Raw genomic sequence first — 24,771 nt, forward strand, 5'->3', positions numbered from 1 at the left:
GGGGCTGATCCTGGAGAACAAGTCACCCCGTTTCCGGAGGCACTTCTCGAATCCGAGGAACGGTGCGGGTGCCTTCATCGGGAAACTATCGTCTGTAGTAGCCGGTAATGGCGTTACGAGGGCCTGTCCCCTTCTGATCGCGAATTTGGAGCTTGAACTACTGCATCTCCGCTGGAGGCCGGGATAACAAAGAACAATGACGCCAACTCTACAGATAATGGAAAGTTCTTTCGAAATCAGGTCCAATGGGCCTTTTGCTGATCACTTTTCTCAACAAGGATATATAAACTTCTGAGCAGTGAGATATACAATTGGTCTGGGATTGTTTGCGTGACATGAAGCACTAACACGGGGTCTCTTTTAGGATGCTTGGAGAAAACAGGTCGAGACACGGCGTTTTGAAAACACTTTGGCGTCGTATTATGTGGACTCCTTCGTGATTATTTATCGTATCAACAATCCTACTGTTACTATCTATTCCAGAATGGGCTACTTATCGACAAAAGCCCCAGTCTAACCAACAGAAGGCTGGTTAGATCCAGTTTTGACACCCCCCTCGTCCTAGGATCCAACTTAGATGGAATATCGGAACTCGGGTAGTTCGGCATCAGTTTTATCCTCCAAATTTTGAGCCAGATCCACCTCTTCAGGATTGTTCTCTGGGACTCCGTAGAGTTGATCCCTCTTCTTGTTCTCCCAGATGAGATAGTAACGGAGAACACCACTCAGTACGGCTGCAGCGCTCAAACAGATGACACAAGCTGTGAAACCACTTTCGTAGTTGGGCGCCTCGCTGGCCTTGAACAGCTGCGGAGAGGCAATGTTGGCCGCGCAATAAGCAACGAAGATCTGTTGGGTCAAAATGTTAGCAGACTGGAGAGGGGGAATTAAGTGAAATTATTGCGTAGTGGCTTACAGCGGCGTTAACAGTTGTCTTCTTTGTGAAGCCAGCAAAGTTGGCAGTCGACATGGCAAACACCATGGGGAAATTGCCCACGAAACTGACGCAAAGACAGAAGCCAAAGAACCTGGCCCAGAGATGCTCAGGGCTTATCTTCTGGACCATCACAGCTCCTGCAATACCCACTGCATAAATGGCCACCATGAAGTAAGTGCGGGAGTTTTTGATATACGTGCTACCGGCCGTGGCAATGATAACAGCCAGGGCCTGGAAGGCTGTCGAGATCATTTGGATGAGGTAAGTGTGAACCTTGGAGAAGCCGAAGCCTTTAAGGATGATGGATTGGAACTGTAACATCGTGGTCAGCCTCAAGAAACGTACTGCACGCGCAACAGGCAAAGGGGTCTTACGCTTTGCAGGCCATTAGCCAGGTTAGACGACAACATGATGAGGACTAGTAGCCACATCTTAATGTCAGCGAGACCCTCTAGCAGCTGGTACATCTTGAAGGTGTCATTTTTGACGCTCGACATGTTTGTGGCCACTCGAATGACGGCCTTTTCGCGTTGCTCGGGAGAAAGGAAGCGTGCGGTGGTTGGATGATCGGGAATGAGCCATAGGAGACAGAGGCCCCAGAGCATAGTAACTGATCCAAAAATGATGAACAAGATCTAAGGTATAGCTTGTTAAGGGACAAGTTATAGGTGTGTGCTAGGGATGAACAGTGCATACCTGCCAGGGAGAGATGTCGGCTTTGATGAAGCTGATGGCGTAGGAGAGCAACGAAGAGAAGAATCCGGCCATGACATTTCCCATGAACCAGACTCCGTGTCGGAGGGGTTGTTCGGATTTCTTGTACCACATTGAGACCATGGTGGCCAAACCCGGGGAAATTGAGGCTTCTGCTACTCCGAGGAAGAATCGGGCGGCGAGCAGTCCGCTGGCGTTGAATGAGCCGGCCGATGCTATGAGGACAGCACCCCACATGGTACTTGAGATCAGATATGTCAGTCCCTCGTTGTTTCAAGCCTTGGGAAGTACATACCAGGCACTCGCAATAAGCTTGCCCAAGGGTAGCTTTACAATGAGATACGACGCAGGGTACGAGAATGCCAGGTACCCAAAGTAGTAGATGCTACTTGCCCAAGAGTATTGACTTCCCGAGAGATTCAGATCCTCCTCCAATCCCATGATCGCAGAGAAACCAAGTGCCTGCTTGTCAAGGGTCTGAAAGAGGTATGAGAAGAGAAAGATGGGGATGAGACTAAAACTATTAGCAAGACTGAGGGGTTAGTGTAGAGACAGTTGATACGAACTAGAGATCGATCTTTCGAAGGATGTGAGCATCTTCCTCTGTGGAGAGAGTTGGGACATAGGTGTCATCCACCACGTCCTTCTCCATTGCGCCAACATTGACCGAAACAGCAGCATCGCCGTCTTCAGGCTGTGCCTTTTTGGTGTATGATTCAGACATTATCACAAGCTGGGCAGGGGATTTAATGGGGACAAAGAAACAAGCAGTAAGAATTGGTTGAGAGTTGAAGATGGTGTTCTCAAGGCCGGGCCCAGTCCTTCATATATAGAAGCCGCCATGCATGATTAACGACAAGGCGATAACGAACAGCTTTATTACCCCAGCTTATCATTTCTTGATGGGTCCCAACTCGTTCTGGCATGATTGCGGGGGAAACCCTGGTGTCGTGAGACCAACAACGAAGGCTAGAGGAGATTAGCGGCTAGCGATTGTCGGCTATCGGCTATTTTTCTTGTGGGTTAGTGGAGCATCCATTACACCAAGGAGCGGCTAGATCATCAACTCTCAATTGGCTTGGCTCATTCAAAGGACGATCTCGGAGGAATAGGGCAAATTACCGCTGCTGATGTATAGAGAGGTTGAGCTGGCTCACATAATCATGTAATCGCACTACAAAAGATGTCGTCGGCGCCCCCTGAGCCAAGAAGTTTGCCAGACTAACCATCTTGATTGACTGCCTTTGTTACTGTTTATCACTTATCTCTTATTTGTCCGACATGACCGCCATACTTGTCCAGCAACAGCATAATGTCGAGACATCGCCTAAACGCAAGGCAGATGAGTCTCTACAGATGGCCAGGCGAGCTATTGCTTCCACTGTAGATGCCATGGACAAGCACCTACTGGCGGTCAACAATGGCATCCATTCCCATCCCGAGCTTTGCTACCAAGAGGTCTTTGCCCATGCCACCATAGCCGACTTCCTCGAGTCTCAAGGGTTCAAGGCCCAACGCCACGCGTACGGCTTGGATACGTCCTTTGAAGCAGAGGCTGGCTCGGGTGGCCGACTCGTCATCTTCTGCGCAGAATATGACGCTCTTCCCGATATAGGCCACGGATGCGGTCACAACCTCATTGCCACAGCCTCCATCGCGGCCTTTGTTGGAGCTGCCAGCGCACTACTTGCACTGGGCATTGCCGGCCGCGTCCGCATTCTTGGTACGCCTGCCGAGGAGGGAGGAGGCGGCAAGGTCAAGCTCATTGACGCTGGCGCCTTTTCTGATGACGTCTCTGCGGCGCTCATGTGTCACGCAATGCCAGCCCACCAGGTCAAGGACGGCAAGGCTGGAATTGCTGCATTCCGGACTCTGGCATCTCGACGCCTTGGCATGGAGTTCTTTGGCAAAAATGCTCACGCCGGACAGGAGCCTTGGAGCGGCATAAACGCTCTGGATGCTGCCGTCAGCACATACACAACGGTGTCTATGCTTCGGCAGCAGATAAAACCACATCAGAGGGTACAAGGGGTTATAGAGGAGGGAGGAAAGGTCCCAAACATCATTCCGGACTATACGAGGATGGCTTGGGGTGTGAGAAGCTTCTCCAGCAGCGAAGCCGACGCCTTATCCGAAAGAGTGGAAGCTTGTGCAAACGGCGCCGCTAAAGCGTCAGGGTGCACTGTAAAAATCACACGGTATGTTTTGAAAATCTCATGTTGTTGACTCACACCACTAACTCGAGGACGAAGGGCGATACCGTATAAAGAGTTGCGGGTGAATGAAGCCCTGTCCGCGACTTACGTCAGTGAGATGGTATCGCTGGCCAAGGATGTTCTTTACGAGGACGATGAGCCCTCATCAGCAGGAACAGACATGGGTAAGTGTCCCTAGCTCCTCTAGCATCAATGCCCATGACTGACAGCACGAATCAAGGCAACGTTTCACACGTTGTCCCAAGCTTCCACGGCATATTCGCTATCCCCACGCTCCCTGGAGTCCCTTGTCATAATCGGGCTTTTGCCGATGCGGCCGGCACCCCTGAAGCCCATAGAGAAGCTGTGGAGGCTGGGAAAGGCATGGCGATGGTGGCTACTAGGATACTCGAGGATGCGGATCTGGCGGCTAAGGTAAAATATGACTTTCGTAGACGAAGCGGCTAGTATCGACGTGGAGACAGTCTCGTGGTTCTTGAAGACCCAAAACCTGCGGGAAAACGCAGTTTAAAATAGCACATAGGATGAAATAATAGTACATGTTCTCTGCCGTCACGGCTGTTACGCAGTGCCGATAACTTCACTCCTCCTTTGGATGGTACAGCTCCTTTGATCGTAACCTGGCAGCCGTATTTACATCATGACTAACCAGCAGGACCACCTTTTCCTGCCTGGAAAATTCCTTGATGAGCTGTAAACTCTCAAACGCGGTCATTGGATCCTGGTTAATGCCATCCGGCTCCCCTCTTTCCAGCAACTCCAGACTGTACGTGGCGTCACCGGTAATAAAGTACTTCTCACCATCGTCTGTACTTGAGCTGCTGCCTTTCACAATCACAGAGAGGTGCCCCGGAACGTGCCCCGGTGTCTCTACTGCCACAACTGCTCCGTCCGCTGTGATGGACTCCGACTGGCTCCATGGCCCAATCGGATCTCCTTCAAATTTCAGCAACTTCAGATTGAACTTCTTTGGCCAGTGGTTGGAAGCACAGCCTTGCATAGCAGCATAAGAAGGATGCTTTCCGAAGGCCTCCCAGTGGGCAGTGCTGATGTAGACGGGCACATCCGGGGCAGCCTCAACGATTTCCTTCAGGCCACCAGCGTGATCGTGATGCAGATGAGTAAGAACCACAGCTTGCAAGTCTGTTGGACGCACACCGAGCTTTTCCATTTGGCTCACGACACCGTCTTCTGGTTCCACCTCGAGCTGGTTGAGTACTGTAGCAATATAACCCAAGATTGGAAAATAGCCGGATTCCATGCATTGAGGCGAGGCTCCGGTATCGATTAAAATGGGTCCTTCGGGGTGCTTGATGAGAAAGACGCCAATGGGCATCCATGGTGTCCACTCCCCTGTGAAGGAGCGAAGGAGACGGAGCGTGGTGTTCCTGTTGGTGATGGGTTGTCCGCTCATTGGTTCTCTCATCTTGACCCTGCCAGTCGAGATGAACTCAACCGAAACGTCAGCCATCTTGAGTGATAAGAGTGGTGTTGCCAGCTGATGCTGGGATAGGCCGGATGAGGAGGGATTGGCTGGAGTGGCTTATGAACCAGATTGGACGGAAGGGAACGATACACCGCGTAGCAGCAGCTGAATAAATTCTCCTGACTTCTTGTAGCAAGGCTGAATGGAAATTGGGGATAGAAACTGTTGATGATGATGAGATCAGCTTGTGTCGGGTCGTTCGGATAAGAAAGCGCGCGCTACTGGTTAGGCGAATGCCGAGTACCGACTACCGAGCGCCGATCAAGAAGGGCATCAGACAAAAACAATAGTTATCATTTGATATGTTCTAGACACTCTTCGCTTTAGATCGCGCCTCGTTTCGAGAATGGTCTACTCTGGGAAAGACAGGGACGGAGCGATTTCTTGGAACGCAGCCGTGGGGGATGGTGGAGGCCGAATGTCTAGCTTCAGTCTGCTCATAGCGTAGAGAGTATGAATAACATCGCATTCATTTGGTGGAGTTAGCGCCAAGTGAAACATTTGAGCGTCATCGATTATCATAATAGAGATCTAGTTTTCTAATGTGAGTAAAGAATACAGCTCGGAGTGTCTATTGGCGAATCGAGGATTTCAGCCGAGATGCCCATGGCCCGCCGCCCCGACTCTCCGTCGCTGAAAGAAAAATGTTGAATGAAGAAGTAAGATAAAAAAAGAGAAGAGAAAAGAACTAGAAGACGATAGAGAGCTGCTGCACAGAGCAGCGAAGAAAAGTCCAAGCCCGAAAGTCTACACCTTCAAGCGTCGATGCCACCGTCTAAATAGGGCAAGCGGCATTGTACTCCTCGTCAGACATCTCAGTGTCGCTAACCTTGGTACCATCAGGGCAGTACACTCCGGACTCGGTGATAGCGCCAGGAACAAGGAGACCTGGGCTGTCCTCAGTCTGGTCGCCACCATCGCCGTCAACAACTTGGTGGTTATCGGTGGCGGGAATCTCGACTCCTCCAACGTCCTCGGGCTTGACGTCCTCACATTCGGTCCAGGCTTCGGAGTGGTCGGCGTCCTCGAGGAGGCCGGTGACCTTGTACTCGTAGGAGGTGCCGTCCTTGAACTTGTTCTCAAGCTGCAGGGGAAGAAACGATTAGCGGGTGTTCTGTGAAGGAAGAGGACGTAGAGCGTTGAACTTACCGTGGCTCGGAAGCGAAGGTTGGCTCGGCTCTGGAGAACTGTGGTCATGCATCGGACCATGCCACCTCCGGGAACTAGATGGTTGACACGGAAGCGAACAGTCTCCTATTGGTGGTGTTAGCATCAGATACCATGGCATCCATTTGCAATGGCTTACCTTGATGATGTTGGTGTTCTCCTCACCAACAATCTTCTTCTCAACCTTCTTGCCGACATACTTGCCCGAGGCCTCCAGGCCAGCCTTGCTACCACCAGAAGCCCAGCCGGGGACACCAGCCTTCCAAGAAACTTCACCCTTGGCAGTGAGGCCTACCTCACCACCGTGCTCAGAGCCCTCCTCTTTGACCTCGCTGATCTTGTGCTGCCTCTCTGTCGCGATGGAGGAGTCAATCCACATGTTGGCCTCGCTCTCTGACTTTCTGTTGTCGAGAACGTGGGTCACCTGGACGGCATCAATCATTCTCTCGCTGGAGAAGTACGTCAGTGTATGTCTATAAGGCCAAGCAAGTATGACCTACGAGAAAGGCTTCTCGTTGAGCTGTTCAAAGGTGGGGTCGAACTCGGGGTCCTTGAGAATGACCCTGTCCACAGCCGTCTTGGAGAAGATGGGAGTCATCGAATCGATGCCATCGCCGTGCTTGACGGAGAAGCCAAGAAGCATTCCGCTTCCATCAATGCCGTGAGGAACATCAAACTGAGCAGCATCAGGGACCCAACCACCAGCATCTCCCTCGCAGTTGTCACGAGGGCAAGAGTTGAGACGGAAGACCAGACGGCCGAGACCACCGCCCCAACCGTGGTCGTACATGATGAACTGAGAGAAGGTGTCTACCCAAGGGTCCCAGATAACCTTGCCCTCTCGCTTGTGCCAGTCAAGGTCAGGCTTGGTGCCAACTTCACGCTCAGAGCCGTCAGTAAAGCGAACACGGATCCAGCGGAGCATGTTCTCATCAGCGCGGGCTTCGATCTCCGTGGGAAAAGCGCCGTGGCTCCAGCCACCGACACAGGTGTAAACGCCGCCATTATCGTTGCCGACAGTCACCTGGCTGTCGATGAAGTCGCCAAGTCCAGTGCAGTCAGCGTTGGCTGGGTCAGAGAGGTCCTGGCGGCGGACTTTGCCGTTGCCGCTGGGGGCACCGAGCACCAAGCCGTTGGTGGCGGCGAGAAGGGGCGCGTAACGAGTGAAAGATGAAGAAACCTTCATTGTAAGGAATGTTTGTAAGGAATGTATAAGAGTTGAACGAATGGAAATCAAGCGAAGTTAAGTGATGGTGATTGTGTTAATTCAATGGCAGATGGCCACGGTTTCTCTTTATACTTTTGAAGGCATCTTTGAAAGCTCAGTAGTTGCGACTGATGCGTATGTCGCCCAATGAGCAACTTTCCTAGGATCTCCAGATAAGAAGACCATTAAACTGGCTCTACCATACGCTCAAGCGAATAGAACTCTTGGAGCATATCCCCGTGCCGACAATCCCTAAGCGCCTATGTGTAGAGGATTTGATTAAGGTCTGAAGGATTCGGCAGCATGCTCCAAGGATCCCAAAAAAAGATCCTTCTACTACGGCCCGGGCGACAAGGCTGATCCTTCGGCTCCCAGGGTCCAGTCAATTGCCTCTTTCGACTCGGTCTCTCACTAGTGATTGGTCAAGGTACGATTCGGCGTCGTCCCATACTATCGGTCACTCAATTAACTTAAGTGCTGACTCGAGTTCGTCTCGCAGGAGCGCTTTGTTTCAAGGATCAACGTTAATTGTTGAAGCATAGTTAAATGAACCAAGGTCCATACAAGGAATGCCATTAACCTTCTAGTTTAATCTTGCGTTTGTGGATGGCATTGGTGAAATCTCGTGATCTGCGTTACACGTGCCCAAGCTTATCAGTCTTACTGGGTATACTCTGGAACACCCACTTCAGAGCTAATCTGCAGTAGAACCCCAGTCATATAAGCTGTTTCCCAGCATGCCTTGTCATGTGCCGCTCCTTAGAGTGACAACCTAAATGGAGCCGGAATTAGGCGAAGTTTCTCGACTTGAATACCGATCGACTGTCAAATCGCCCCTTGTCAACTGATGCCAGTTTAGAATCCTAGATGAGGTGGAACAAGCACGTAGTCTCACCAGAACCCTAGTGACCCTGGCTACACAAAACGCAGAATGAAGAGTCCAATATGTGAGGTTGTTCTCCAAGTTTTTGCAATTACCATTCACTTTTCTCTGGTCAGATTCATGAGCTTGTGGCCTGAACCGCCTACATTTTGTCCAAGCCTTGGAGCTTGTGTGAAGGGGATGATTCGATTTTCGCCAAGTGATTGGAACCACATAAACAAAATAGAAGACCCTTTTAACCATGTCTGGTAGGTAGTATAGGCTATGGTTCTGGACAAGATAGTAGGATCAGGTAGGGCCGTTATGGGAATCCTTTATCAACGGGAGGACCGAAGGAACGGCCCCAGAACGCCCCTACTTCCATTCCTTGAATTCTACATCAGTCATCTCGAAGGCAGACCATCTTGAAATCTAACAAGCATAAGTCCCAAACCTACATCCTGTAACTGAAAGTAACGTAGCTGGGAGGTTTGCTGGCTCCACACATCCATAACACAGCTCGTTTACGTTAAAGATTTGGTACATGTAGCCAAGACTGGCGCTAATGTAGTATCCTTCCAGCATGCGGTGCAAAACCCCAAATCAGCTCTCTCAATTCCCATGGGAGCTGAGGGAAGAGGTGGAAGGTGTCTGGCATTTTTATATGAACGGGATGATTGAGTCAGGTCTTGATGGACGAGAGAAAAAGATGGAAGAGGTGTGGTTGTAAGGGACTTGCCATGTGTCGATTAAGGGGTGAAGCTCACTCGGGCAACAGGAGCAGGACGGGTCATTTTATAACGCTCCTGAGAGCAGACTTTTCGGTCTATGACTCTTCGGCCTGTTGCAAAAACTTGAGTGTACGGTCACGGAGATAGTATGCATGGCAGAACTCCAGCAAAAGTATATGTGTCATTTGTCCATAGTCAAGCCGGGGGAACACAACCAGGCTAAACTCTAGGGAACAGGCCATAAGAACGAGGAAATTGGGGCACGATCCCAATTCTAGCAGCGAAAATGGTTACTTAAAAAGTTGTCTAGCGATCGTAAGAGGCGTTGCCAAAGACGGATCTATTTCGTATGCACTTGGAATGACTCCATCTACGAGGCTTTAAGAAATATCATGCTGAATATACATCTGCAGGAACTTGAGTTCAAAAAGAAGGCAGATCCACGGAACCAAGGGCATTTTGGATAAAAACAAGGAAGCGATAAAAGTACCATCAAAAATAAATGGATGAGCAGTGCTCCCGCCTGGGCTTGAACCAGAGGCCTTCGCATTACAGAACACTCTGATGGAGTATTAGTACGACGCTCTAACCAACTGAGCTACGGAAGCTGACTAATCGTTGAAGGACGGCTTCACTAATTCGCCAGAACGGAGGCCCCCGCGGTGACAATTGCAGCGGCACAGGGTAAGATGGCACCGATGGTGATGGTAGAGTTAAACATAAAGCGTGGCACAGATTGCGATATAGTGACTTGATGACAGGTACTCTCGGGCTCAGTCTCGGATTCACTGTCATGGTTGCATTGAGCTGACGTACCTCTATGCCAATAAAGGCAGAAATCGTCGTCATGTTATGCTTGCTTGCAGCTCGGCGTCAGCTTTAAGCCCAACTGATACGATCTTATTCGATCCTCAGAAGATGACGTGAGCCTAGCTTGCTTGTTTTGACAACAGTCCGAGGCGGGGTTATCTATATAACTCGATGCCATCTCCAGTTATCAAGTTCCTAGAAAATCAAGCATTGCTTCTCATAGTTGGCAATATGGCATCATCCAGCGAGACCTCTACTTCCCCCTCCGGACAAGGCGATTTTATTCTGATCAAAGGAGCGACTATTATCACTGTCAACTCTGAGGAGGATATTCTCGAAAACTGCGATATTCTCGTCCAAGGAGACCGCATCGCCGCCTTGGGCAAGAATCTCCCTCAGCCGGAGGGATTAACCGGGGAAGTCATCGATGGTATGGACTCGATTGTTATCCCAGGCTTTGTCGATGGTCACCATCACATGTGGCAGCAGATGCTCCGTGGCGTTGCTACTGACTGGTCATTGCTCGACTACATGATCAGCATGCGGAGTGTGTACGGCAGCCTCTTCACGCCCGAAGATGTGTACTTGTCAACCTACATCGGTGCGCTGAGCCTGCTCAATAACGGCATCACTTCTGTGCTGGACCATTGCCACATCATCAATTCTCCAGATCACGCCGATGCGGCTGTAAAAGCGCTCAAGGACGCCGGTATCCGTGGGACATTTTGTTACGGATTTTACGCGAACCCCCCTAGTGATGATTCTGGAGCTTCTGCAGCAGCAGCGTTCACGCACTCGGAGCGACTCGCCGACGCCGCGAGAATTCGGGAGAAATACTTTGGGGACAATCATCCGGGGCGTCAGCTTCTGACATTTGGCGTTGCGCCTAACGAGGTGGAAGTGCAGGAGTTTGACGACACAGCCCGCGAGATTGCCGAAGCCCGCGGTCTCGGGGCTCGCATCGTCACTATGCATGTCGCCCACGGCCCCATGGATCTCTTACACAAGCAGACTGTGCAGAAGCTTGCAGACGCAGGCGAACTGAAGTCTGACCTCGTCTTCGCTCACGGGGCTTCTCTCACCGACAATGAGATAGGCGAAATTAAAACTTCAGGAGCGGGCGTTGTGAGCACCCCCGACACTGAACTTCAGATGGGCATGGGGTTCCCTGTTGCCTTCAGAGCTCGCGACGGAGGGTGCCGAGCGGGTTTGGGTATCGACATCACGTCAAATCAGGGAAACGACTTTATCGCACAGATGAGACTCGCTTTGCAGACACAGCGTGCTGTGGAGAATGAGAAGCGCGTACCAGTCACTGTGTCGCGCAAAACCTCGGAGGTTTTACGAATGGCGACCATTGGTGGAGCCGAAGTGATGAGGATTGACGACCTGGTTGGCCATCTTGCTGTTGGGATGAAAGCAGATGTGGTCATGATTAAGTGCAACGACATTGAAAGCAGCCCCGTCGCGAGTGCTACCGGGGCTGTGGTCTTCAATGCTTCTGTGGGGCATATCGATACTGTCATTGTGAATGGTCAAGTGAAGAAGCGGAATGGGAAGCTTGTGGCAGATTGGGAACCATTGAGGGATCAAATGCGCCATCGTGCGGCAGCCATCAAGACGGAGGCAGCGGGGCATGACTTGGAGGCCGCACGGGAGCGTTGGATGAGCGCTGTCAAGTTGTGATGATAATGCCGCTGATTAATCTAGTCTCGATGATGCATTGAATGGTACACAAGTAGTTTTAAGCTAACGATTTCTCCTGCCGCTTGTGTTGACCCTGGAACGCCGGACGCTGGAACCCGACTCAGTTGCAGCTGAATACGCCTCTCGGCATTGGGCCGCGGGAAGCACGGATGCAGGGTCCTCTTAGGCTCAGAACACAGCCCAGACGATTAGTGTCACTCTTAGTCTTGTTTAGTATAGATGGGCTAGAGACCAAGCCAAGGCTCTAATGGAAGACCCTTTGATGCTGTGGCCGAAAAGGTGGTAGGGTAAAGACATGCTCGGCTCAAAGGCTTCCAGAGTGAGGCGCCTTGCGGTATGGATGAATGGGTCAACACGTAGGTGGTGAAGATAAAGCGGTCGTTATTATAACAAAAATACTACTGCGAGACAAGAGAGGGCCGTGGCCAAGATATGCCTGCTATTCCTAATATCTTGCAAACTGGACTTCGGATGATGTAGATGATGCATCTCCGTTTGCTTTGTCCGGTGCCCCCCGGATACTGTCGCTATCCCGATCGCTATTACTCCGTCGTCGATGGGTGTGAACAGTGATTTCGGTCGTCTTCATGTAGGAATCAGGGCCGTGGGTGTGTGAACCTCCGTGATTTTGATCTCCCTTTCCGACTCGAACCTCATACTCGGGGGCTGTCTGCCCATCAGTTCCAGTAACATGCCTGGATCTTTCGCCATTGAAAGTCTCCAGCGCCACATCGTGAGCTCCCTGACTGCGAGTGTAGGAGCTGCCGCCTCTTCCGCCACGGGTCAGCTCGACCAAGCGGTTGAGAATGCTGAATTCGAGCTTGAGCTTGATGCTATAAACGAGCGGCTTCCATGCGGTTTGGATGCTGTATAGGTTCGCAAATTCGAGGGCGAGGATAGTTACATCGAGTAGGATGACGATAACGTTGACGTAGACTAGATGGTTCATGACGGTCCGGGTTCGAGTGTTGCCGATACTCTTTTCGAGGTTGAGCCGCTTGGTAGTCTCCCACACGTAGAGACCAGAGATGATGAGTTCTTGGATAAAAAAGACACTCAACTGGATCTTTTCGAAAACGTCGTACGGCTTCACAAAGGGTCCCGGGTTCCCCGAGTTAGAACCATAGACCAAGACAATGATGGGCAGATGCAGCCAGACAGCATCGAAGATGATCATGTACAGCACCAACCGCAGCCACTTCTGATTATGCATAACAATATGCAACCTCGAGTACAGCACAACCGATTGCCCCGTAATCATCGAACACCAGCCGATGAGAATAAGAGTCGCATAGACGTGCGGCTGCGCCACGACGCCCAGGTGTTTGAACAGATACCCAGTAGCATTGAACGCAATACCCCATGTCGCAATGACGAAGCTCCAGAAGTAGAGGCCACGACGTTTCTTGAAGGACGTGAGGATGTGGACGTTGAGCTCGAGGACGTTGTAGTAGGCGATGCTAAGGAAGACGCAGATGACGACGGCGACGACGCCGTTCTTGGTGTTGAGGTTAATCTCGGCCATGTTGGGCTGTTGGTCGTGCCCCTGCTTGGGTACAAAGCATAGAGAGCGAGTGCTGTTGGCGGGAAGACGGAGTGCACGGGGATGAGAGGGAGATCAGAACCAGAAGTAGCAGAGATGGCATTTTAGGGCCAACAAGGGGGCGTCCATTTGACAGCAAGTGCCAGTCGCTTGGCACGCAGAACATGCTCATCACGACGATCCGGCAACATTGGCCGAAAGACATTCATCCTGTTAAGGCTGTTACTCGACACGAGGAGATCCTTGACGTAAATTGATGCATGGTGTTGAAACCCCCTGGTCGTGGGTTGAATTAGAGTTTCCACCTTGCCCCATTCTGCTTATTCTAAGGGGCTCCGTTGGCAAGAAAAAGCACGTATAAACTTTAAAATGGAGAGGCTAGGCCGTTGGGAGAAAGTGTTGCATGTTGACACGGAGGATAATCCTTCCAGATGGTTCCCTGGGCTTCGGGTTCGGGTTTTCATTTCTTTTTGCTCTCGAGTCTTATCGCATCTAGACTCCCATGAACCTGGCTACCGGCATGTTGCAAAGTTCAGTTCAGGGGCCACCTGTTCGAGAAGCGCAAGCACAGACTCGAGGGGGATCGACCTCCGTTCTCCCCACAGCCGCGCTCATCATCCCGGGGAGAGCTACTCCAAAGGTGTTGCCCCGAGCGTCATGCTCTTTATACTTTTTTTCCCCCGTGCCCATTTCGGAGAAACCGTCGGTATCCATACATACGCCTGCTTACCCCAGGCGGCACTAACGGGTATTTGACCGCGATCTTCCGAATGGAGGATGAACGAGCTAGTATGGAACCGGTAATGATTAAGGGATGTCGTGATAATTTCTGTCAGGGCTTGACAGGATCATCCGTGTATTCAGAAGCTATGGGCAACCTCTTGATCAATCTGGCCAGTTACGCACAAGGTTCATTTTGTCCCATTAAAGTGGCCTCTTGCCAAACCCTCAAAGCCTTCTAACGCAACTGTAGATCGACTCAGCTCAGACTCCCGCGCCGAGCCGCTTGTCAAAGCCGATTGTGGAGCCGAGGCGTTTACGCCATCCCGGCGACGTAGCATTCTGACACCTGCCCGAAATCGTCACCTCGTACGAGGGCAGGGACTGAACTTTTGAAAATGACTAGCGAGCAGGGGGCCTGAACCTTAACGATAAGCAGACTGTAAGCTTGAGTTCAAGCTTGACCAGCTGAGCTCCACAGCTCAACTCCGGATGCTCCGTACCTGCATACAGTCAACCTTGTCCAGTGCGTCTATGCTTCCGTGATGAAAGGTCCTTGCATGCACACTAGAATGAATCCATATCGAACTCCGATCTAGCAATTTTAAAACCGGTAAGGATCAACACTCGCGCAGCAACCTCTACCTCTTGTATTTAAGCCACCTGCCTCGAACCTGCATGAAGCAAGCTTTCTCCTCACGCCACAAGCTCCAATCAATCCCACACATTTGCCATGTCGTCCTCTCTCGCTGTGGTTGCCCTCGGAGCCCTCGTCCAGTCGGGACTGGGTCTTGCCGCAAAAGTTCCTTCTACGGCCCAGGTCGTTGACTGGAAGAGCTTCAACGTTCTCGAGAACGTTCTCCCCCCCGCCGAGGCCAATGATTCGACTGTATGTCGTCTATCCGATGATCAGTCAGCCTTGCTTACATGTGAATAGACCTTTATTTGGCCTGGTGTGACTGAAAAGTCTCTCCTGGAGAAGCCCTTCCACATTTACGACGATGAGTTCCTCGACGTCATTGGCTCTGATCCGTCGTTGACCCTCATCGCTACCTCTGACACGGATCCCATCTTCCACGAGGCTGTCGTCTGGCATGCCCCTAAGGATGAAGTCTTCTTCGTTCAGAACGCCGGCGCCCCTGCTGCGGGTACTGGTTTGAACAAATCTTCCATCATCCAGAAGATCTCCCTCAAGGAGGCTGAGGCTGTGCGCAAGGGCAAGCTGGATGAGGTGACAGTTACTGTTGTCCCTTCTAATCCCCAGGTCATCAACCCCAACGGTATGTTTTCTCAGTCACACAAAACGTAATGATATATTAACTCATCGTTCTAGGTGGCACTAACTACAAGGGCAACATTGTCTTTGCCGGAGAGGGCCAGGGTGACGACATCACCTCGGCTCTTTACCTGATGAACCCCAACCCTCCATACAACACCACTGGTAAGCATCTCAGAGCGACACTGCCAGCCCATCTGCTAACAATCGCCAAGTCCTTCTGAACAACTACTTCGGCCGTCAGTTCAGCTCCCTCAACGACGTTGTCATCCATCCCCGCAACAAGGAGCTTTACTTCACCGACACTCTCTACGGCTACCTCCAGGACTTCCGCCCTCCTCCTGGTCTCCGCAACCAGGTCTATCGCTACAACTTTGAGACTGGTGCCGTTGCCGTCGCTGCCGACGACTTTGCTCTGCCCAACGGTTAGTTTCCATCTCAACTCCATTGACAAATAACCTGCTAACCCAGACAGGCCTCACCTTCTCCCCTGATGGCAAGAAGGCATACGTCACCGACACCGGTATCGCCCTCGGTTTCTACGGCCGTAACCTCTCGGCCCCCGCCTCCCTCTACTCCTTCGACGTGAGCAGCGACGGCACCTGGGGCAACCGCAAGACCTTTGCCTACACTGCCAGCTTCATCCCCGACGGTGTCCACACTGACTCTGCTGGCCGCGTCTACTCTGGCTGCGGTGATGGTGTCCATGTCTGGAACCCCTCTGGCAAGCTGATCGGCAAGATCTACACGGGCGCTGTTGCTGCCAACTTCCAGTTTGCCGGCAAGGGACGCATGATCATTACTGGTCAGACTAAGCTGTTCTACGTCACCCTTGCTGCTTCTGGCGTGAAGATTGAGTAATGCGAAATGCGGGATGTATAGAATAGACAAGTTAGGCTCGGTAGTACCAATGATTCTGCCTGAATAAACGACTAGCCTAAGCTTTGCCGATCCCTCTGGATGCAAACCTCTGATTGACCATCTGATGAGTAGTGTGTGAAAATCGCAATTAAAACAAGTCTGCATAACATAATGATCGTCTTAATACTTATGCTACCTCTGCGGGACTAAAAGCACGTGCCTCAGAGTTGCCCGTGGAGCCCGCGGGGACGTCACATCTGCGGTTGCCACAGGATCCCCTCTCAGAGCCGATCAGTATCCTAGATCAAGTACTGCTAGCGAGTTGGCAGGGACTTGGATGTCGATCTTCAGATCGACGCATGTACACTGGTGTCAATTTAGAGTGCATGATCAATAGGCCACGGGGTTTATGGAAGTGTCAAGGAGCCAAGGCGGGAGATGATTGGACGTGCAACCACTTTCTTTTTTGTCTCTATCTATCATTCTTCTTTAAATCATGTACAAGAAACTCCAAAATCAACCGTTCTATCTCGGCCACATCCTCTATGGCAAGGGAATGGACTGCTGATGGTTGGTGAACAGTCCTTCAGGATCAACAGCAGCCTTGATCTGCTTAAGACGCTCATAGTTGGCGCCGTACAGACGCGAGCTCCACTCCTCCTCGTTAAGCTCAGTATCAGCATAGTTGACGAATCCGCGGAGGGCAGCTCCGCCCTTGACCAGAGAGTCCTCGAAGGGCTTAATAAGAGCCTTCATGTAAGCGGGGCCGTCGTCGGGGTAGTTGTTGACGTCGACCGAGTTGGCCTCCCAACGGATCAACCAGAGATTCTTCCCGTGGGCATAGGCAGTATCGCTATCCTTGATGTTGCGGGAGATACCGCCCCAGAGATCCAGGAAGCCTGACTTTCGGAGGTCGGTTCGGTTGAAGGACAGGGTGGTGCTCTCGAACAGAAGCTGGGCCTGCTCAAGAGTCAAGGGGTGGTCGGTAGTGGTGGTCAGAGCCTGAGTATAGAAGGCTCGGCCACCAAGGCTTCCTCCAGTAGGTGAGTTCATGCCGGCGCCAGCAACGGCGACTTCTAGATCCCACCAGGGAAGAACAGTCTTGTTGAGAGAAAAGTCGGGGCTGATGGCCTTGAGCTCCTTCACAAGGGGCCTGACAATGTTGTCGAACTTGTTGGGGTTGCCATAGAAGTATCCACTGCCGGTATAGGGAGGAGCACTCAGACTCCAGCGGAGAGCGAGCTCATCGGGGCAATGCTTGCTAGTGGCGAAGTTCTGGATAGCGACGAGAGCCTTGGCACCGGCTTCGGGGGTGACACTCCCGATACCAACGGTGAAGTTGATGGCCTTTTGGAACTCGGGCTTGTAGGTCTTGGTTGTCATGGACAAGATGATACCGTAGGAAGCTCCAGCACCCTGAGCAGCCCAAAGGAGGTCGGATCCCTTGCCAGCCTTGATAATGGTGCCGTTGTACAGCATGTACTCAACCTCGACGATGCTATCCATGGGTGTGCCGAAATGGCGAGAAGTACTACCGTAACCTCCTCCGATAGTCGAGCCGGTCACACCGACGTGGGCACCACGAACGTGGGGAATGTGTCGGCCAGCAGTATCCCAGAGGTACTTGAGGACGGGACCGACATGGGTACCACCACCAAACGTCAAAAGCTTGCTCTTGGTGTTGTAGCTGACATCGTCGAAAGCAGCCATATTGATGACCAAGTTTCCAGGGTTACCGAAGCCATTGCCCTGGAACGAGTGCGCAGGTCCAAGAGCATTGGCCTTCACGGAGGACTTGCGGGCGCACTCGAGTGCGAGAGCGACTTCATCGCGGTTCTCAGGGAAGGCAATGCAGGCAGGGTCGGGCTTGAGGCGCTTCTGGAACTGGGTAGTCTCGGTAGCCCAGGTGCTATCGGATTCGACGATGCTGCGAACACCGGCAGCAGTCAGACAGCTGTTGAGCCCAGCGCCCTTGTTGGTATCTTGACCAACGGCAAGAGAAAGGATTGACGCGACGACGAGGCGCCGGAGGGAGCGTGGGGCATCCATTTTGGAAGATCGAGGAGGAATTGAGGACTAGGAAACAAGAGGGTGGGTTGATCGCGATGATCATCTTCTTATAGCGCTTCCGCATTGGCCTTGTGTCCCAAGACACGTTTCTAGTGAAACCGCTTGTCCCATCGCGCGGCAACTACGGAAGAACCTTTCCGTCGGTAATTGTCCTTTCTCGACTACCGTGAGGACCTCATGACAGAAAAATAAAGTTATCAGTTTAATGGCATGTTCCCTGTTTAGTAGGTCCCCTGTCTAAGCCACACCTTATCTGGCAAGTCGGGACCGCTTGAGCCATGTAATTGGTGCGCAAATGCTTCAATGCAACCTCTCTTTTCCTCATGCGGAAGAGCTCTCGAATAAGCTTATTCGGAATGACGTTTTGAATTAAGGCAGAAGGACCCTTTAATCTCCGTGATGCCCGGCGTTGGGTCGGAGGAATCCACTCCGAACAAACATTCCTTCTGTTTACCTGCTCGTTTTGTCTTGTGTAGCTTGATCGAGCCAAGAACCGGCTCACTTACCCCCACGCTGCTTTATCATCAAGTCTTTGTGGGAGCCGAGGTCCTACAAGTCCCACATTCTTTCCCATGCATGCATTATGGGTGAGCAATTGGAAGTTGAGCAGGCATGGTCGATGGGCAGGGTCATCCTGAGTGTTGGGACTGTCGATCAGAGAGCAAATAGGTGGTACGTCAGTCTGAGGCCAAGTCGTGGCTGTGTTTCTTGGTGCCGAGCAGAAAGTGGGGGTCCGGGAAGTTACTACAAAGTGGACAAGGGATCAAGAGTCCATCCATCCCAAGATCGTGTTGTTATGAGGTGAGCAAAGCAGAGTCAGGTAGATGAGCCGAGAGGGGATACAGTAACGAGATCTTTCGCCAGTGGCAAAAACTAGGGCAAGAGTGTATTCAAAGGCGGTACCAGAAGTGCCCATCCCAACTTCGCCAAGACCAGATCAAGGTCTAGGGTGGGAGATCGAGAGGGTCAAATGCTAATACACTCATAACAACCTCGTCCTCGAGAACGACGATACCGGCCATCCTGACGTGTGTAGATGGTTGTGTCTGTTATAGTTGTTGAGAACTTCATTTTGAGATATTACATTATTGACACCAGCAACAACACCGAAACAGTCCTGGTAGTTACATTCCTAAATTCACACAGAGCTCATGACTTAGGCTACAGCACATGCCATCAATGGTCCGGAGAACATTCCGACCTGAGATATAAGAGATAATTACTGGGTGTCAGGAGAAGCTTTACATTCATAGATAGGGACAATGTTGATCACGTTGCGAGAAAGCTCAAGAAGATTAAGGAAAGTAAGTGAATTAATTAAGAAGATAACAACAATCCGGATACCAAAGAGTGACTCCTATCCAACTTTCCACCATTCAATTTCCCAGTTGAGCCCTTATGATTGCGCAATCATGAACATTAAAGGAACGACAACCCGAACACCCAAGTGTCCAAAACCTCCCAAAATCAACACCATCTGAGATGATCCGTCTAGCGAATGCAGCGACGGCTTCGGAGATCCCAGCGGAAACCGGGCTGGCGACAGAAGCAGCTGTTACCCCTCCAGAAAGCAGTAGGACCGCAGTCGAGATGACATCCGCGGAAGACGGGGTCGTAAATCCAACCGACTGTTCGGCAGATGCATCGTCCGTTTCCAAAGTAGGCACCGAGACCACAGTTCTGGGGGATGATGCGAGGCTTCAACTTCATCTTCTTGTCGGACTTGTAGTCGTTGTCGTAGTCATCATCGTAGTCGTCGTTGTCGTTGTAGTCCCCGCCGCGGACCTTCAACTTTCGCTTCTTATCATCATCATCATCATCATCGTCGTCGTCGTCGTCATCGTCTCCATCATCGTCATCGTCACGACGGACCTTTCTGGAGTAATAATCATCGTCATCATCATCATCATCGTCGTCGTCGTAGTCATTGTAGTCACCACCACGGACTCTCAGCTTCTTATCATCGTCGTCGTCGCCGTCGTCATCATCATCGTCGCGGACTTTGACCTTGAAGCCATATCCGTCATCATAGCCATCGTCGTAGTCGTCACCACGAACGGCAAGCTTTGAATGCTTGGTGTTGGGACTAGGAAGAGCTGAGACAGAAGTCATCGCCAGTAAGGCGTTGACAAGAACGGCGTTGAGAAGCATAATGAAGGTGATGAAAGATTGAGAGGGACTGATGTGATGAGCGTTGTGTATGTGATGAAGATGCTTTGTGATTGTCTGATGAAAGCGTTGAAGTGTTAATGAGATGAAATTGCTTCCTATGCCGTTCAACGACCCCCTTATATAGATGTTTCTGTCTCTCATCTTCCCATAGAACTTCTCTCGAGAAGGTCCGCCAGACAAGATGTCAACAAACTTGATTGACAACCAACGGAACGGAGCTTCCCTCTGCAACTCCCCGGAGCGGTCGGCTGCTGACTGGCTTGAACGGATATCGCATCAATGATAAAAAAATGATGGTGATGGCGGGGGATGCTTGCCGTGCCGTGGACCCGCTGGGTCTACATGCTATCCTGGCTGCTTACGGTGACTGAACATGACGAAAGTTGAGATATACAACAATCATAGACATGAAATGGCATTTACAAGGGGCCAAGAAGTTGTGTTAAGCTGTCAGCCTTTGTGATGGCCTCTTGCGGCTGAACGGCGCGGAAGACTCCGAGCATCTTCCACTCGGAGGTTTCCCTGGCCGGTAACTTAAACCCAACACCGGCACGGAAAGATTCGAAGAGATCGGACGCTAATTTCTTAGGTCCCGGAACTTATTAGAGTGATGGGCAATCGAATTGCCATCTTAATCAATAATCAGGTTGCGTCATGTCTGGATGATCTCCTTTCTCATTACTCTCCATGATTCACTACAGTATCTACAGTGTCTACAGGAGAGAGTGCTCTGGATTCCATTTAAGTAAGAGCCTAGCAAAATATAATATTCTCGCACTGCATAGGAGAGTATTCCGCAACTGCGGAGTCACAGTCGCAACCAGAATGCTCAGTAATCCATGGCAGCTCTGTCACCTCCACGCCAAAGTTGCGAGATGCAATAAAGTGCAACAGTGAACCCAAACTCCAACAGTTTGGAAGCATTCGCAAACCGCTGTATCCGATTTGAGTACCCCTATTTCGTTCTAGCCCTTCCAGCCGTGACGGCCTTATTCTTATCTCCGTTCTTGTCATGACGTTCACCAAAGTCCGTTGAACAACTTCTGAGATCAACATTTACATGTCCTCCCTTGATTCGAGGCTACTGCCAATGGTGGCGCTGCCGCCGTCCCCTCAACCCCAACCCTTCGACCCTGACGGGAATCTCGACCGCCCTCCACCCACAGCCCCGGAACTCCCCCCCTCCTCTGTGTTGTAAGCGTAGTCATTCACCCAGCACCTCCGCTACCAACCTTCCGTCTCGATTTGCGATCAATTTTCAACGCACGCAGACTATACCAGGGTAAATGAATGCCAGCCGACAAAGCCAGTAGTTGGTTGAATGACCTTTGAGGTTAGTACAATCTCGAGTCAGCAGAGACATGGCGGAGAGCCTACCTTACTGTCCCTGTTGCGAGCAGATGCCGCATGCTCCTAGCCATTTATGCCGCGAGAATGCCCGCATCCGTCACCGACCTCTCGTTTCCGGCACGAGGAGTGCGGTGTGTTGGTAGTGATGGAGATACCGGGGCCTGCGCAGGTGAGGTACCGAAAGCACCATGTCGTGGAGGAAAGGTGCCGCCGATCGAGGAAGGATGCCATCCGCCAGCCACAGCCCGTCACGTCTTCCAAAGAGCGTCCGTCTCGGGGCTCAATGGCTCGTATTCCTGCTTATACATTTCGTCAAGAACATTGAGCGCGGCCTGGTTGCGCTTCCGCCCAGGGGTGGTAGCAACATCGCCGGAGTGGTCGGGGGGAACTGGTGTAGTGGACATCTTGGTTTCGATGGTATACACAGAGTTTTGTTTTTTGGATGAAAGTTCGTACGATAAGTCGTTTCGAGGATTCGAGTGCGCGATTCTGTTGCTTGGTAGCTATTCGTTGTCTGTGAATGCGTCTGGAGGAAGATTTCGATGGGTTGAAGGTTGTGTCAATGGTGATGGCGCCATATTCCTTCCTTCCTTGTCGACGCTGCAAAGTGATCAAGTTGTAGCAATGTTAGGAAGTGTTGAGGTAAATCATCTAATAATGATGTATAGTTGAAAGATAATTCTATTACATCTCTTTATACTTATCATGACTATTTTCAATCCTTATACTGGAAAGGGTCTTCTGGGAGAACGGGTTACGGGGTCATAATAGAGGTGTTATCCACTGAAACGAGACCGTGTCTTGATGAACTAAAGAAGTGAACAAGAGCAGGATTCATGGAACAGAATGATGAATCGCATTTGAAGTTTTCACCTTAGCTTTGATTCGATTGATTCTTGTCTTAGAGATAAGTGAGAAGTTATGATTATGCTTGCGCAAACAGAATGTTCTACTGTGCTAGTAACAATCTCGTCCTTTCACACCTCTTTTAGCCGTCCTTTCACACATCTTTTAGCCGGCCATAAGAGATTGTGGAATGACGAGTCTCCCAGCTTTTCTTGGCTCTCACCTCAGACACCTAAGGAATGATTCACAGCTCGTAACCCAGCTTGAGGGAGCGAACATGAATGCCCTCCTTTGGTGCAAGCTTAACTCCAATGCGCACCGCAATCGCGTCCCCAGTGCAGGTGCGCACATGATCATCCTCCTCCTCCAACGGAAACCTCCACTCCCAGGTTCGCCTATCATTCGGGACGGTATCTGGCCCCTTGGCGTTGACGGCTGGGAGAGTATCACAGCCGATAGCAACGCGCGCTTCAATGTCCTTGATGGCATTTCCAATCTTGGCACAGCGCAGCCAGGCCTTGGTCCATTCCACTGTCAGGTCCGAGTCAAGAACGATTTCCTGACAGTAAAATAGAGCGTGGAGCTGTATTTCCTCCTCGCCGTCGTTGAAAATTGCGATTTCGCCGACGTTGTCGTCGGGGAAGGTGACTCGGTATTGTGCGCCTTTGTCTGGAGAGCTGACGCGGCAGCTCGCTCCGAGCAAAGTGACGGACCTCATGCCTTGATCGTGCTTGAGGATGGTTAGCCCTGGTAGATTTTGGATCCATTTAAGGAGGAATGTCATTTTGGGCAAAGGAACAAAGGGGAGCTCACTGGATCAAGGCTTGTTGATTGTGGAAAAACTTCCAAGGGCGTAGGTAGGTGTTGAGATGTTGGTGATTGATGGTAGAGTGCTTGAAGGGCTTGGAATTAAAGTATGCGAGCTCGCAGGCAATGTTGAGGGTTCTAAAAAAGACGTTGGAATCGAAGGACACGAGATGGGTATTTGTATAAATCAATCGCTAGAGCAAAGCGAGCCCAATGGCATCATCATTATACAAACTCGTCATCAATCTGCCCAGTCTTGGCCTGAGGCCCGGTCATTGGTATTCCCTTGTTGAGGCCTCACTGACTGCATATTCGTGAACTGAACGAGGCGTTTACCCATTGGCGCCCATTTATAGGGGTTTGCAGGGAATCCGGTTGTAAGACCATCCAAATGACGTGGCGCAGGGTTGGAGAGAACTTAGGCGCCAACAGCGCCACAACAGATAACAGTATTACGATGTGTGCCTGCCGGCAGCATGGATTGCCTGTGTAACAGAGAGGCGTCTTTTGCCAGTGGTTATCGTCGCTTCACTGTACTTGGGCAGCCAGTAATTGTCTTGTCAACCCAACAGCATTGGCCAATAGGAAGACGATTTTCCAGGTAAACAATGGACTTGACGAAATCCGAGGTGTTACCTTTGTCTATCTAGATCTCATAGATTGCTGAGATTGGTATTTTTAGGCATTGGGTTTCAACGTCAGCAGGTGTCCACAACAATGTTCTTTGATGTTGTGGTTGAGGACTGCTTTGAAGGTTTCACCAAGTTCCCAATAGCATACGCAAGACTTGATCTTAAAAATGACGATTGGTTTGAATATTAACCCACAGACAAGGAGGAAGTCAGGCTACATACACATGGCTGGTCCAGTATCCAAACACCATCTTGCCTTGCCGCTGATTCAATGCCGGCCCCATAACACCAATCGTTCGTTCAACGCCATATCTCAACATGAGATGCATCTCCGCCTTACTCGCTCGGGCGAGGACAGACAGGAGTTGAAGAAATGGGTGTGGCTCACCACAGAGCCACGATATAAGTTTCAGGAACTCGATCAAAAAGTCCAGGACAAAAGAGAACTCATACTGGGGCCATGCGCTGTCCAACTTCAGCAGCACATGGCAGATGCGCCAAAATCTACTAATCATCATATGGTAGTGTAGTTTTTGCATGTCCTTGGAAGCATCAGGCCAGAGTGATACCAAAATGCGTAGCTCCAGATGGGCTTTCTTTATCCCATTGACAAACTTTTTCATGCATCCACCCCTGAAGTACCCTTCAGAGCTTTTG

General features: G+C 51.0%; 10 protein-coding genes across 10 annotated transcripts; 3 read left to right on the plus strand and 7 right to left on the minus strand.

Annotated features, from left to right (window-relative positions):
• Positions 1 to 573: 573 nt before the first annotated feature.
• Positions 574 to 2,375, minus strand: NCS54_00928300 (MFS domain-containing protein; the record flags this gene model as incomplete). The annotated part of the gene is made up of 6 exons (XM_053154635.1): positions 574 to 849; positions 917 to 1,249; positions 1,312 to 1,572; positions 1,634 to 1,892; positions 1,947 to 2,165; positions 2,218 to 2,375. 6 exons carry the CDS (start codon positions 2,373 to 2,375, stop codon positions 574 to 576), a joined length of 1,506 nt encoding a protein of 501 aa, XP_053010610.1.
• A 557-nt stretch (positions 2,376 to 2,932) lies between these two features.
• On the plus strand, positions 2,933 to 4,314 carry NCS54_00928400 (Peptidase M20 domain-containing protein 2; the record flags this gene model as incomplete). The annotated part of the gene is made up of 3 exons (XM_053154636.1): positions 2,933 to 3,849; positions 3,904 to 4,031; positions 4,088 to 4,314. 3 exons carry the CDS (start codon positions 2,933 to 2,935, stop codon positions 4,312 to 4,314), a joined length of 1,272 nt encoding a protein of 423 aa, XP_053010611.1.
• A 133-nt stretch (positions 4,315 to 4,447) lies between these two features.
• NCS54_00928500 (Lactamase-B domain-containing protein) lies at positions 4,448 to 5,338 on the minus strand (the record flags this gene model as incomplete). Its single annotated transcript, XM_053154637.1, has 1 exon — positions 4,448 to 5,338. One exon carries the CDS (start codon positions 5,336 to 5,338, stop codon positions 4,448 to 4,450), a length of 891 nt encoding a protein of 296 aa, XP_053010612.1.
• A 790-nt stretch (positions 5,339 to 6,128) lies between these two features.
• NCS54_00928600 (Hypothetical protein) lies at positions 6,129 to 7,706 on the minus strand (the record flags this gene model as incomplete). Its single annotated transcript, XM_053154638.1, has 4 exons — positions 6,129 to 6,437; positions 6,503 to 6,607; positions 6,660 to 6,969; positions 7,021 to 7,706. 4 exons carry the CDS (start codon positions 7,704 to 7,706, stop codon positions 6,129 to 6,131), a joined length of 1,410 nt encoding a protein of 469 aa, XP_053010613.1.
• Positions 7,707 to 10,361: 2,655 nt separating this feature from the next.
• On the plus strand, positions 10,362 to 11,816 carry NCS54_00928700 (Amidohydro-rel domain-containing protein; the record flags this gene model as incomplete). The annotated part of the gene is made up of 1 exon (XM_053154639.1): positions 10,362 to 11,816. One exon carries the CDS (start codon positions 10,362 to 10,364, stop codon positions 11,814 to 11,816), a length of 1,455 nt encoding a protein of 484 aa, XP_053010614.1.
• Positions 11,817 to 12,282: 466 nt separating this feature from the next.
• On the minus strand, positions 12,283 to 13,362 carry NCS54_00928800 (Hypothetical protein; the record flags this gene model as incomplete). Its single annotated transcript, XM_053154640.1, has 1 exon — positions 12,283 to 13,362. The coding sequence occupies one exon, from the start codon at positions 13,360 to 13,362 to the stop codon at positions 12,283 to 12,285; it is 1,080 nt and encodes a 359-aa protein (XP_053010615.1).
• A 1,471-nt stretch (positions 13,363 to 14,833) lies between these two features.
• On the plus strand, positions 14,834 to 16,237 carry NCS54_00928900 (SGL domain-containing protein; the record flags this gene model as incomplete). The annotated part of the gene is made up of 5 exons (XM_053154641.1): positions 14,834 to 14,989; positions 15,038 to 15,380; positions 15,434 to 15,541; positions 15,592 to 15,801; positions 15,852 to 16,237. The coding sequence occupies 5 exons, from the start codon at positions 14,834 to 14,836 to the stop codon at positions 16,235 to 16,237; spliced, it is 1,203 nt and encodes a 400-aa protein (XP_053010616.1).
• Positions 16,238 to 16,780: 543 nt separating this feature from the next.
• Positions 16,781 to 18,286, minus strand: NCS54_00929000 (FAD-binding PCMH-type domain-containing protein; the record flags this gene model as incomplete). The annotated part of the gene is made up of 1 exon (XM_053154642.1): positions 16,781 to 18,286. One exon carries the CDS (start codon positions 18,284 to 18,286, stop codon positions 16,781 to 16,783), a length of 1,506 nt encoding a protein of 501 aa, XP_053010617.1.
• A 1,512-nt stretch (positions 18,287 to 19,798) lies between these two features.
• NCS54_00929100 (Hypothetical protein) lies at positions 19,799 to 20,458 on the minus strand (the record flags this gene model as incomplete). The annotated part of the gene is made up of 1 exon (XM_053154643.1): positions 19,799 to 20,458. One exon carries the CDS (start codon positions 20,456 to 20,458, stop codon positions 19,799 to 19,801), a length of 660 nt encoding a protein of 219 aa, XP_053010618.1.
• Positions 20,459 to 22,919: 2,461 nt separating this feature from the next.
• On the minus strand, positions 22,920 to 23,459 carry NCS54_00929200 (Hypothetical protein; the record flags this gene model as incomplete). Its single annotated transcript, XM_053154644.1, has 1 exon — positions 22,920 to 23,459. The coding sequence occupies one exon, from the start codon at positions 23,457 to 23,459 to the stop codon at positions 22,920 to 22,922; it is 540 nt and encodes a 179-aa protein (XP_053010619.1).
• Between the last annotated feature and the right edge of the window lie 1,312 nt (positions 23,460 to 24,771).

This window comes from Fusarium falciforme, chromosome 7 (genome assembly GCF_026873545.1).
Source record: "Fusarium falciforme chromosome 7, complete sequence".
Classification (NCBI taxonomy): Eukaryota; Fungi; Ascomycota; class Sordariomycetes; order Hypocreales; family Nectriaceae; genus Fusarium; species Fusarium falciforme.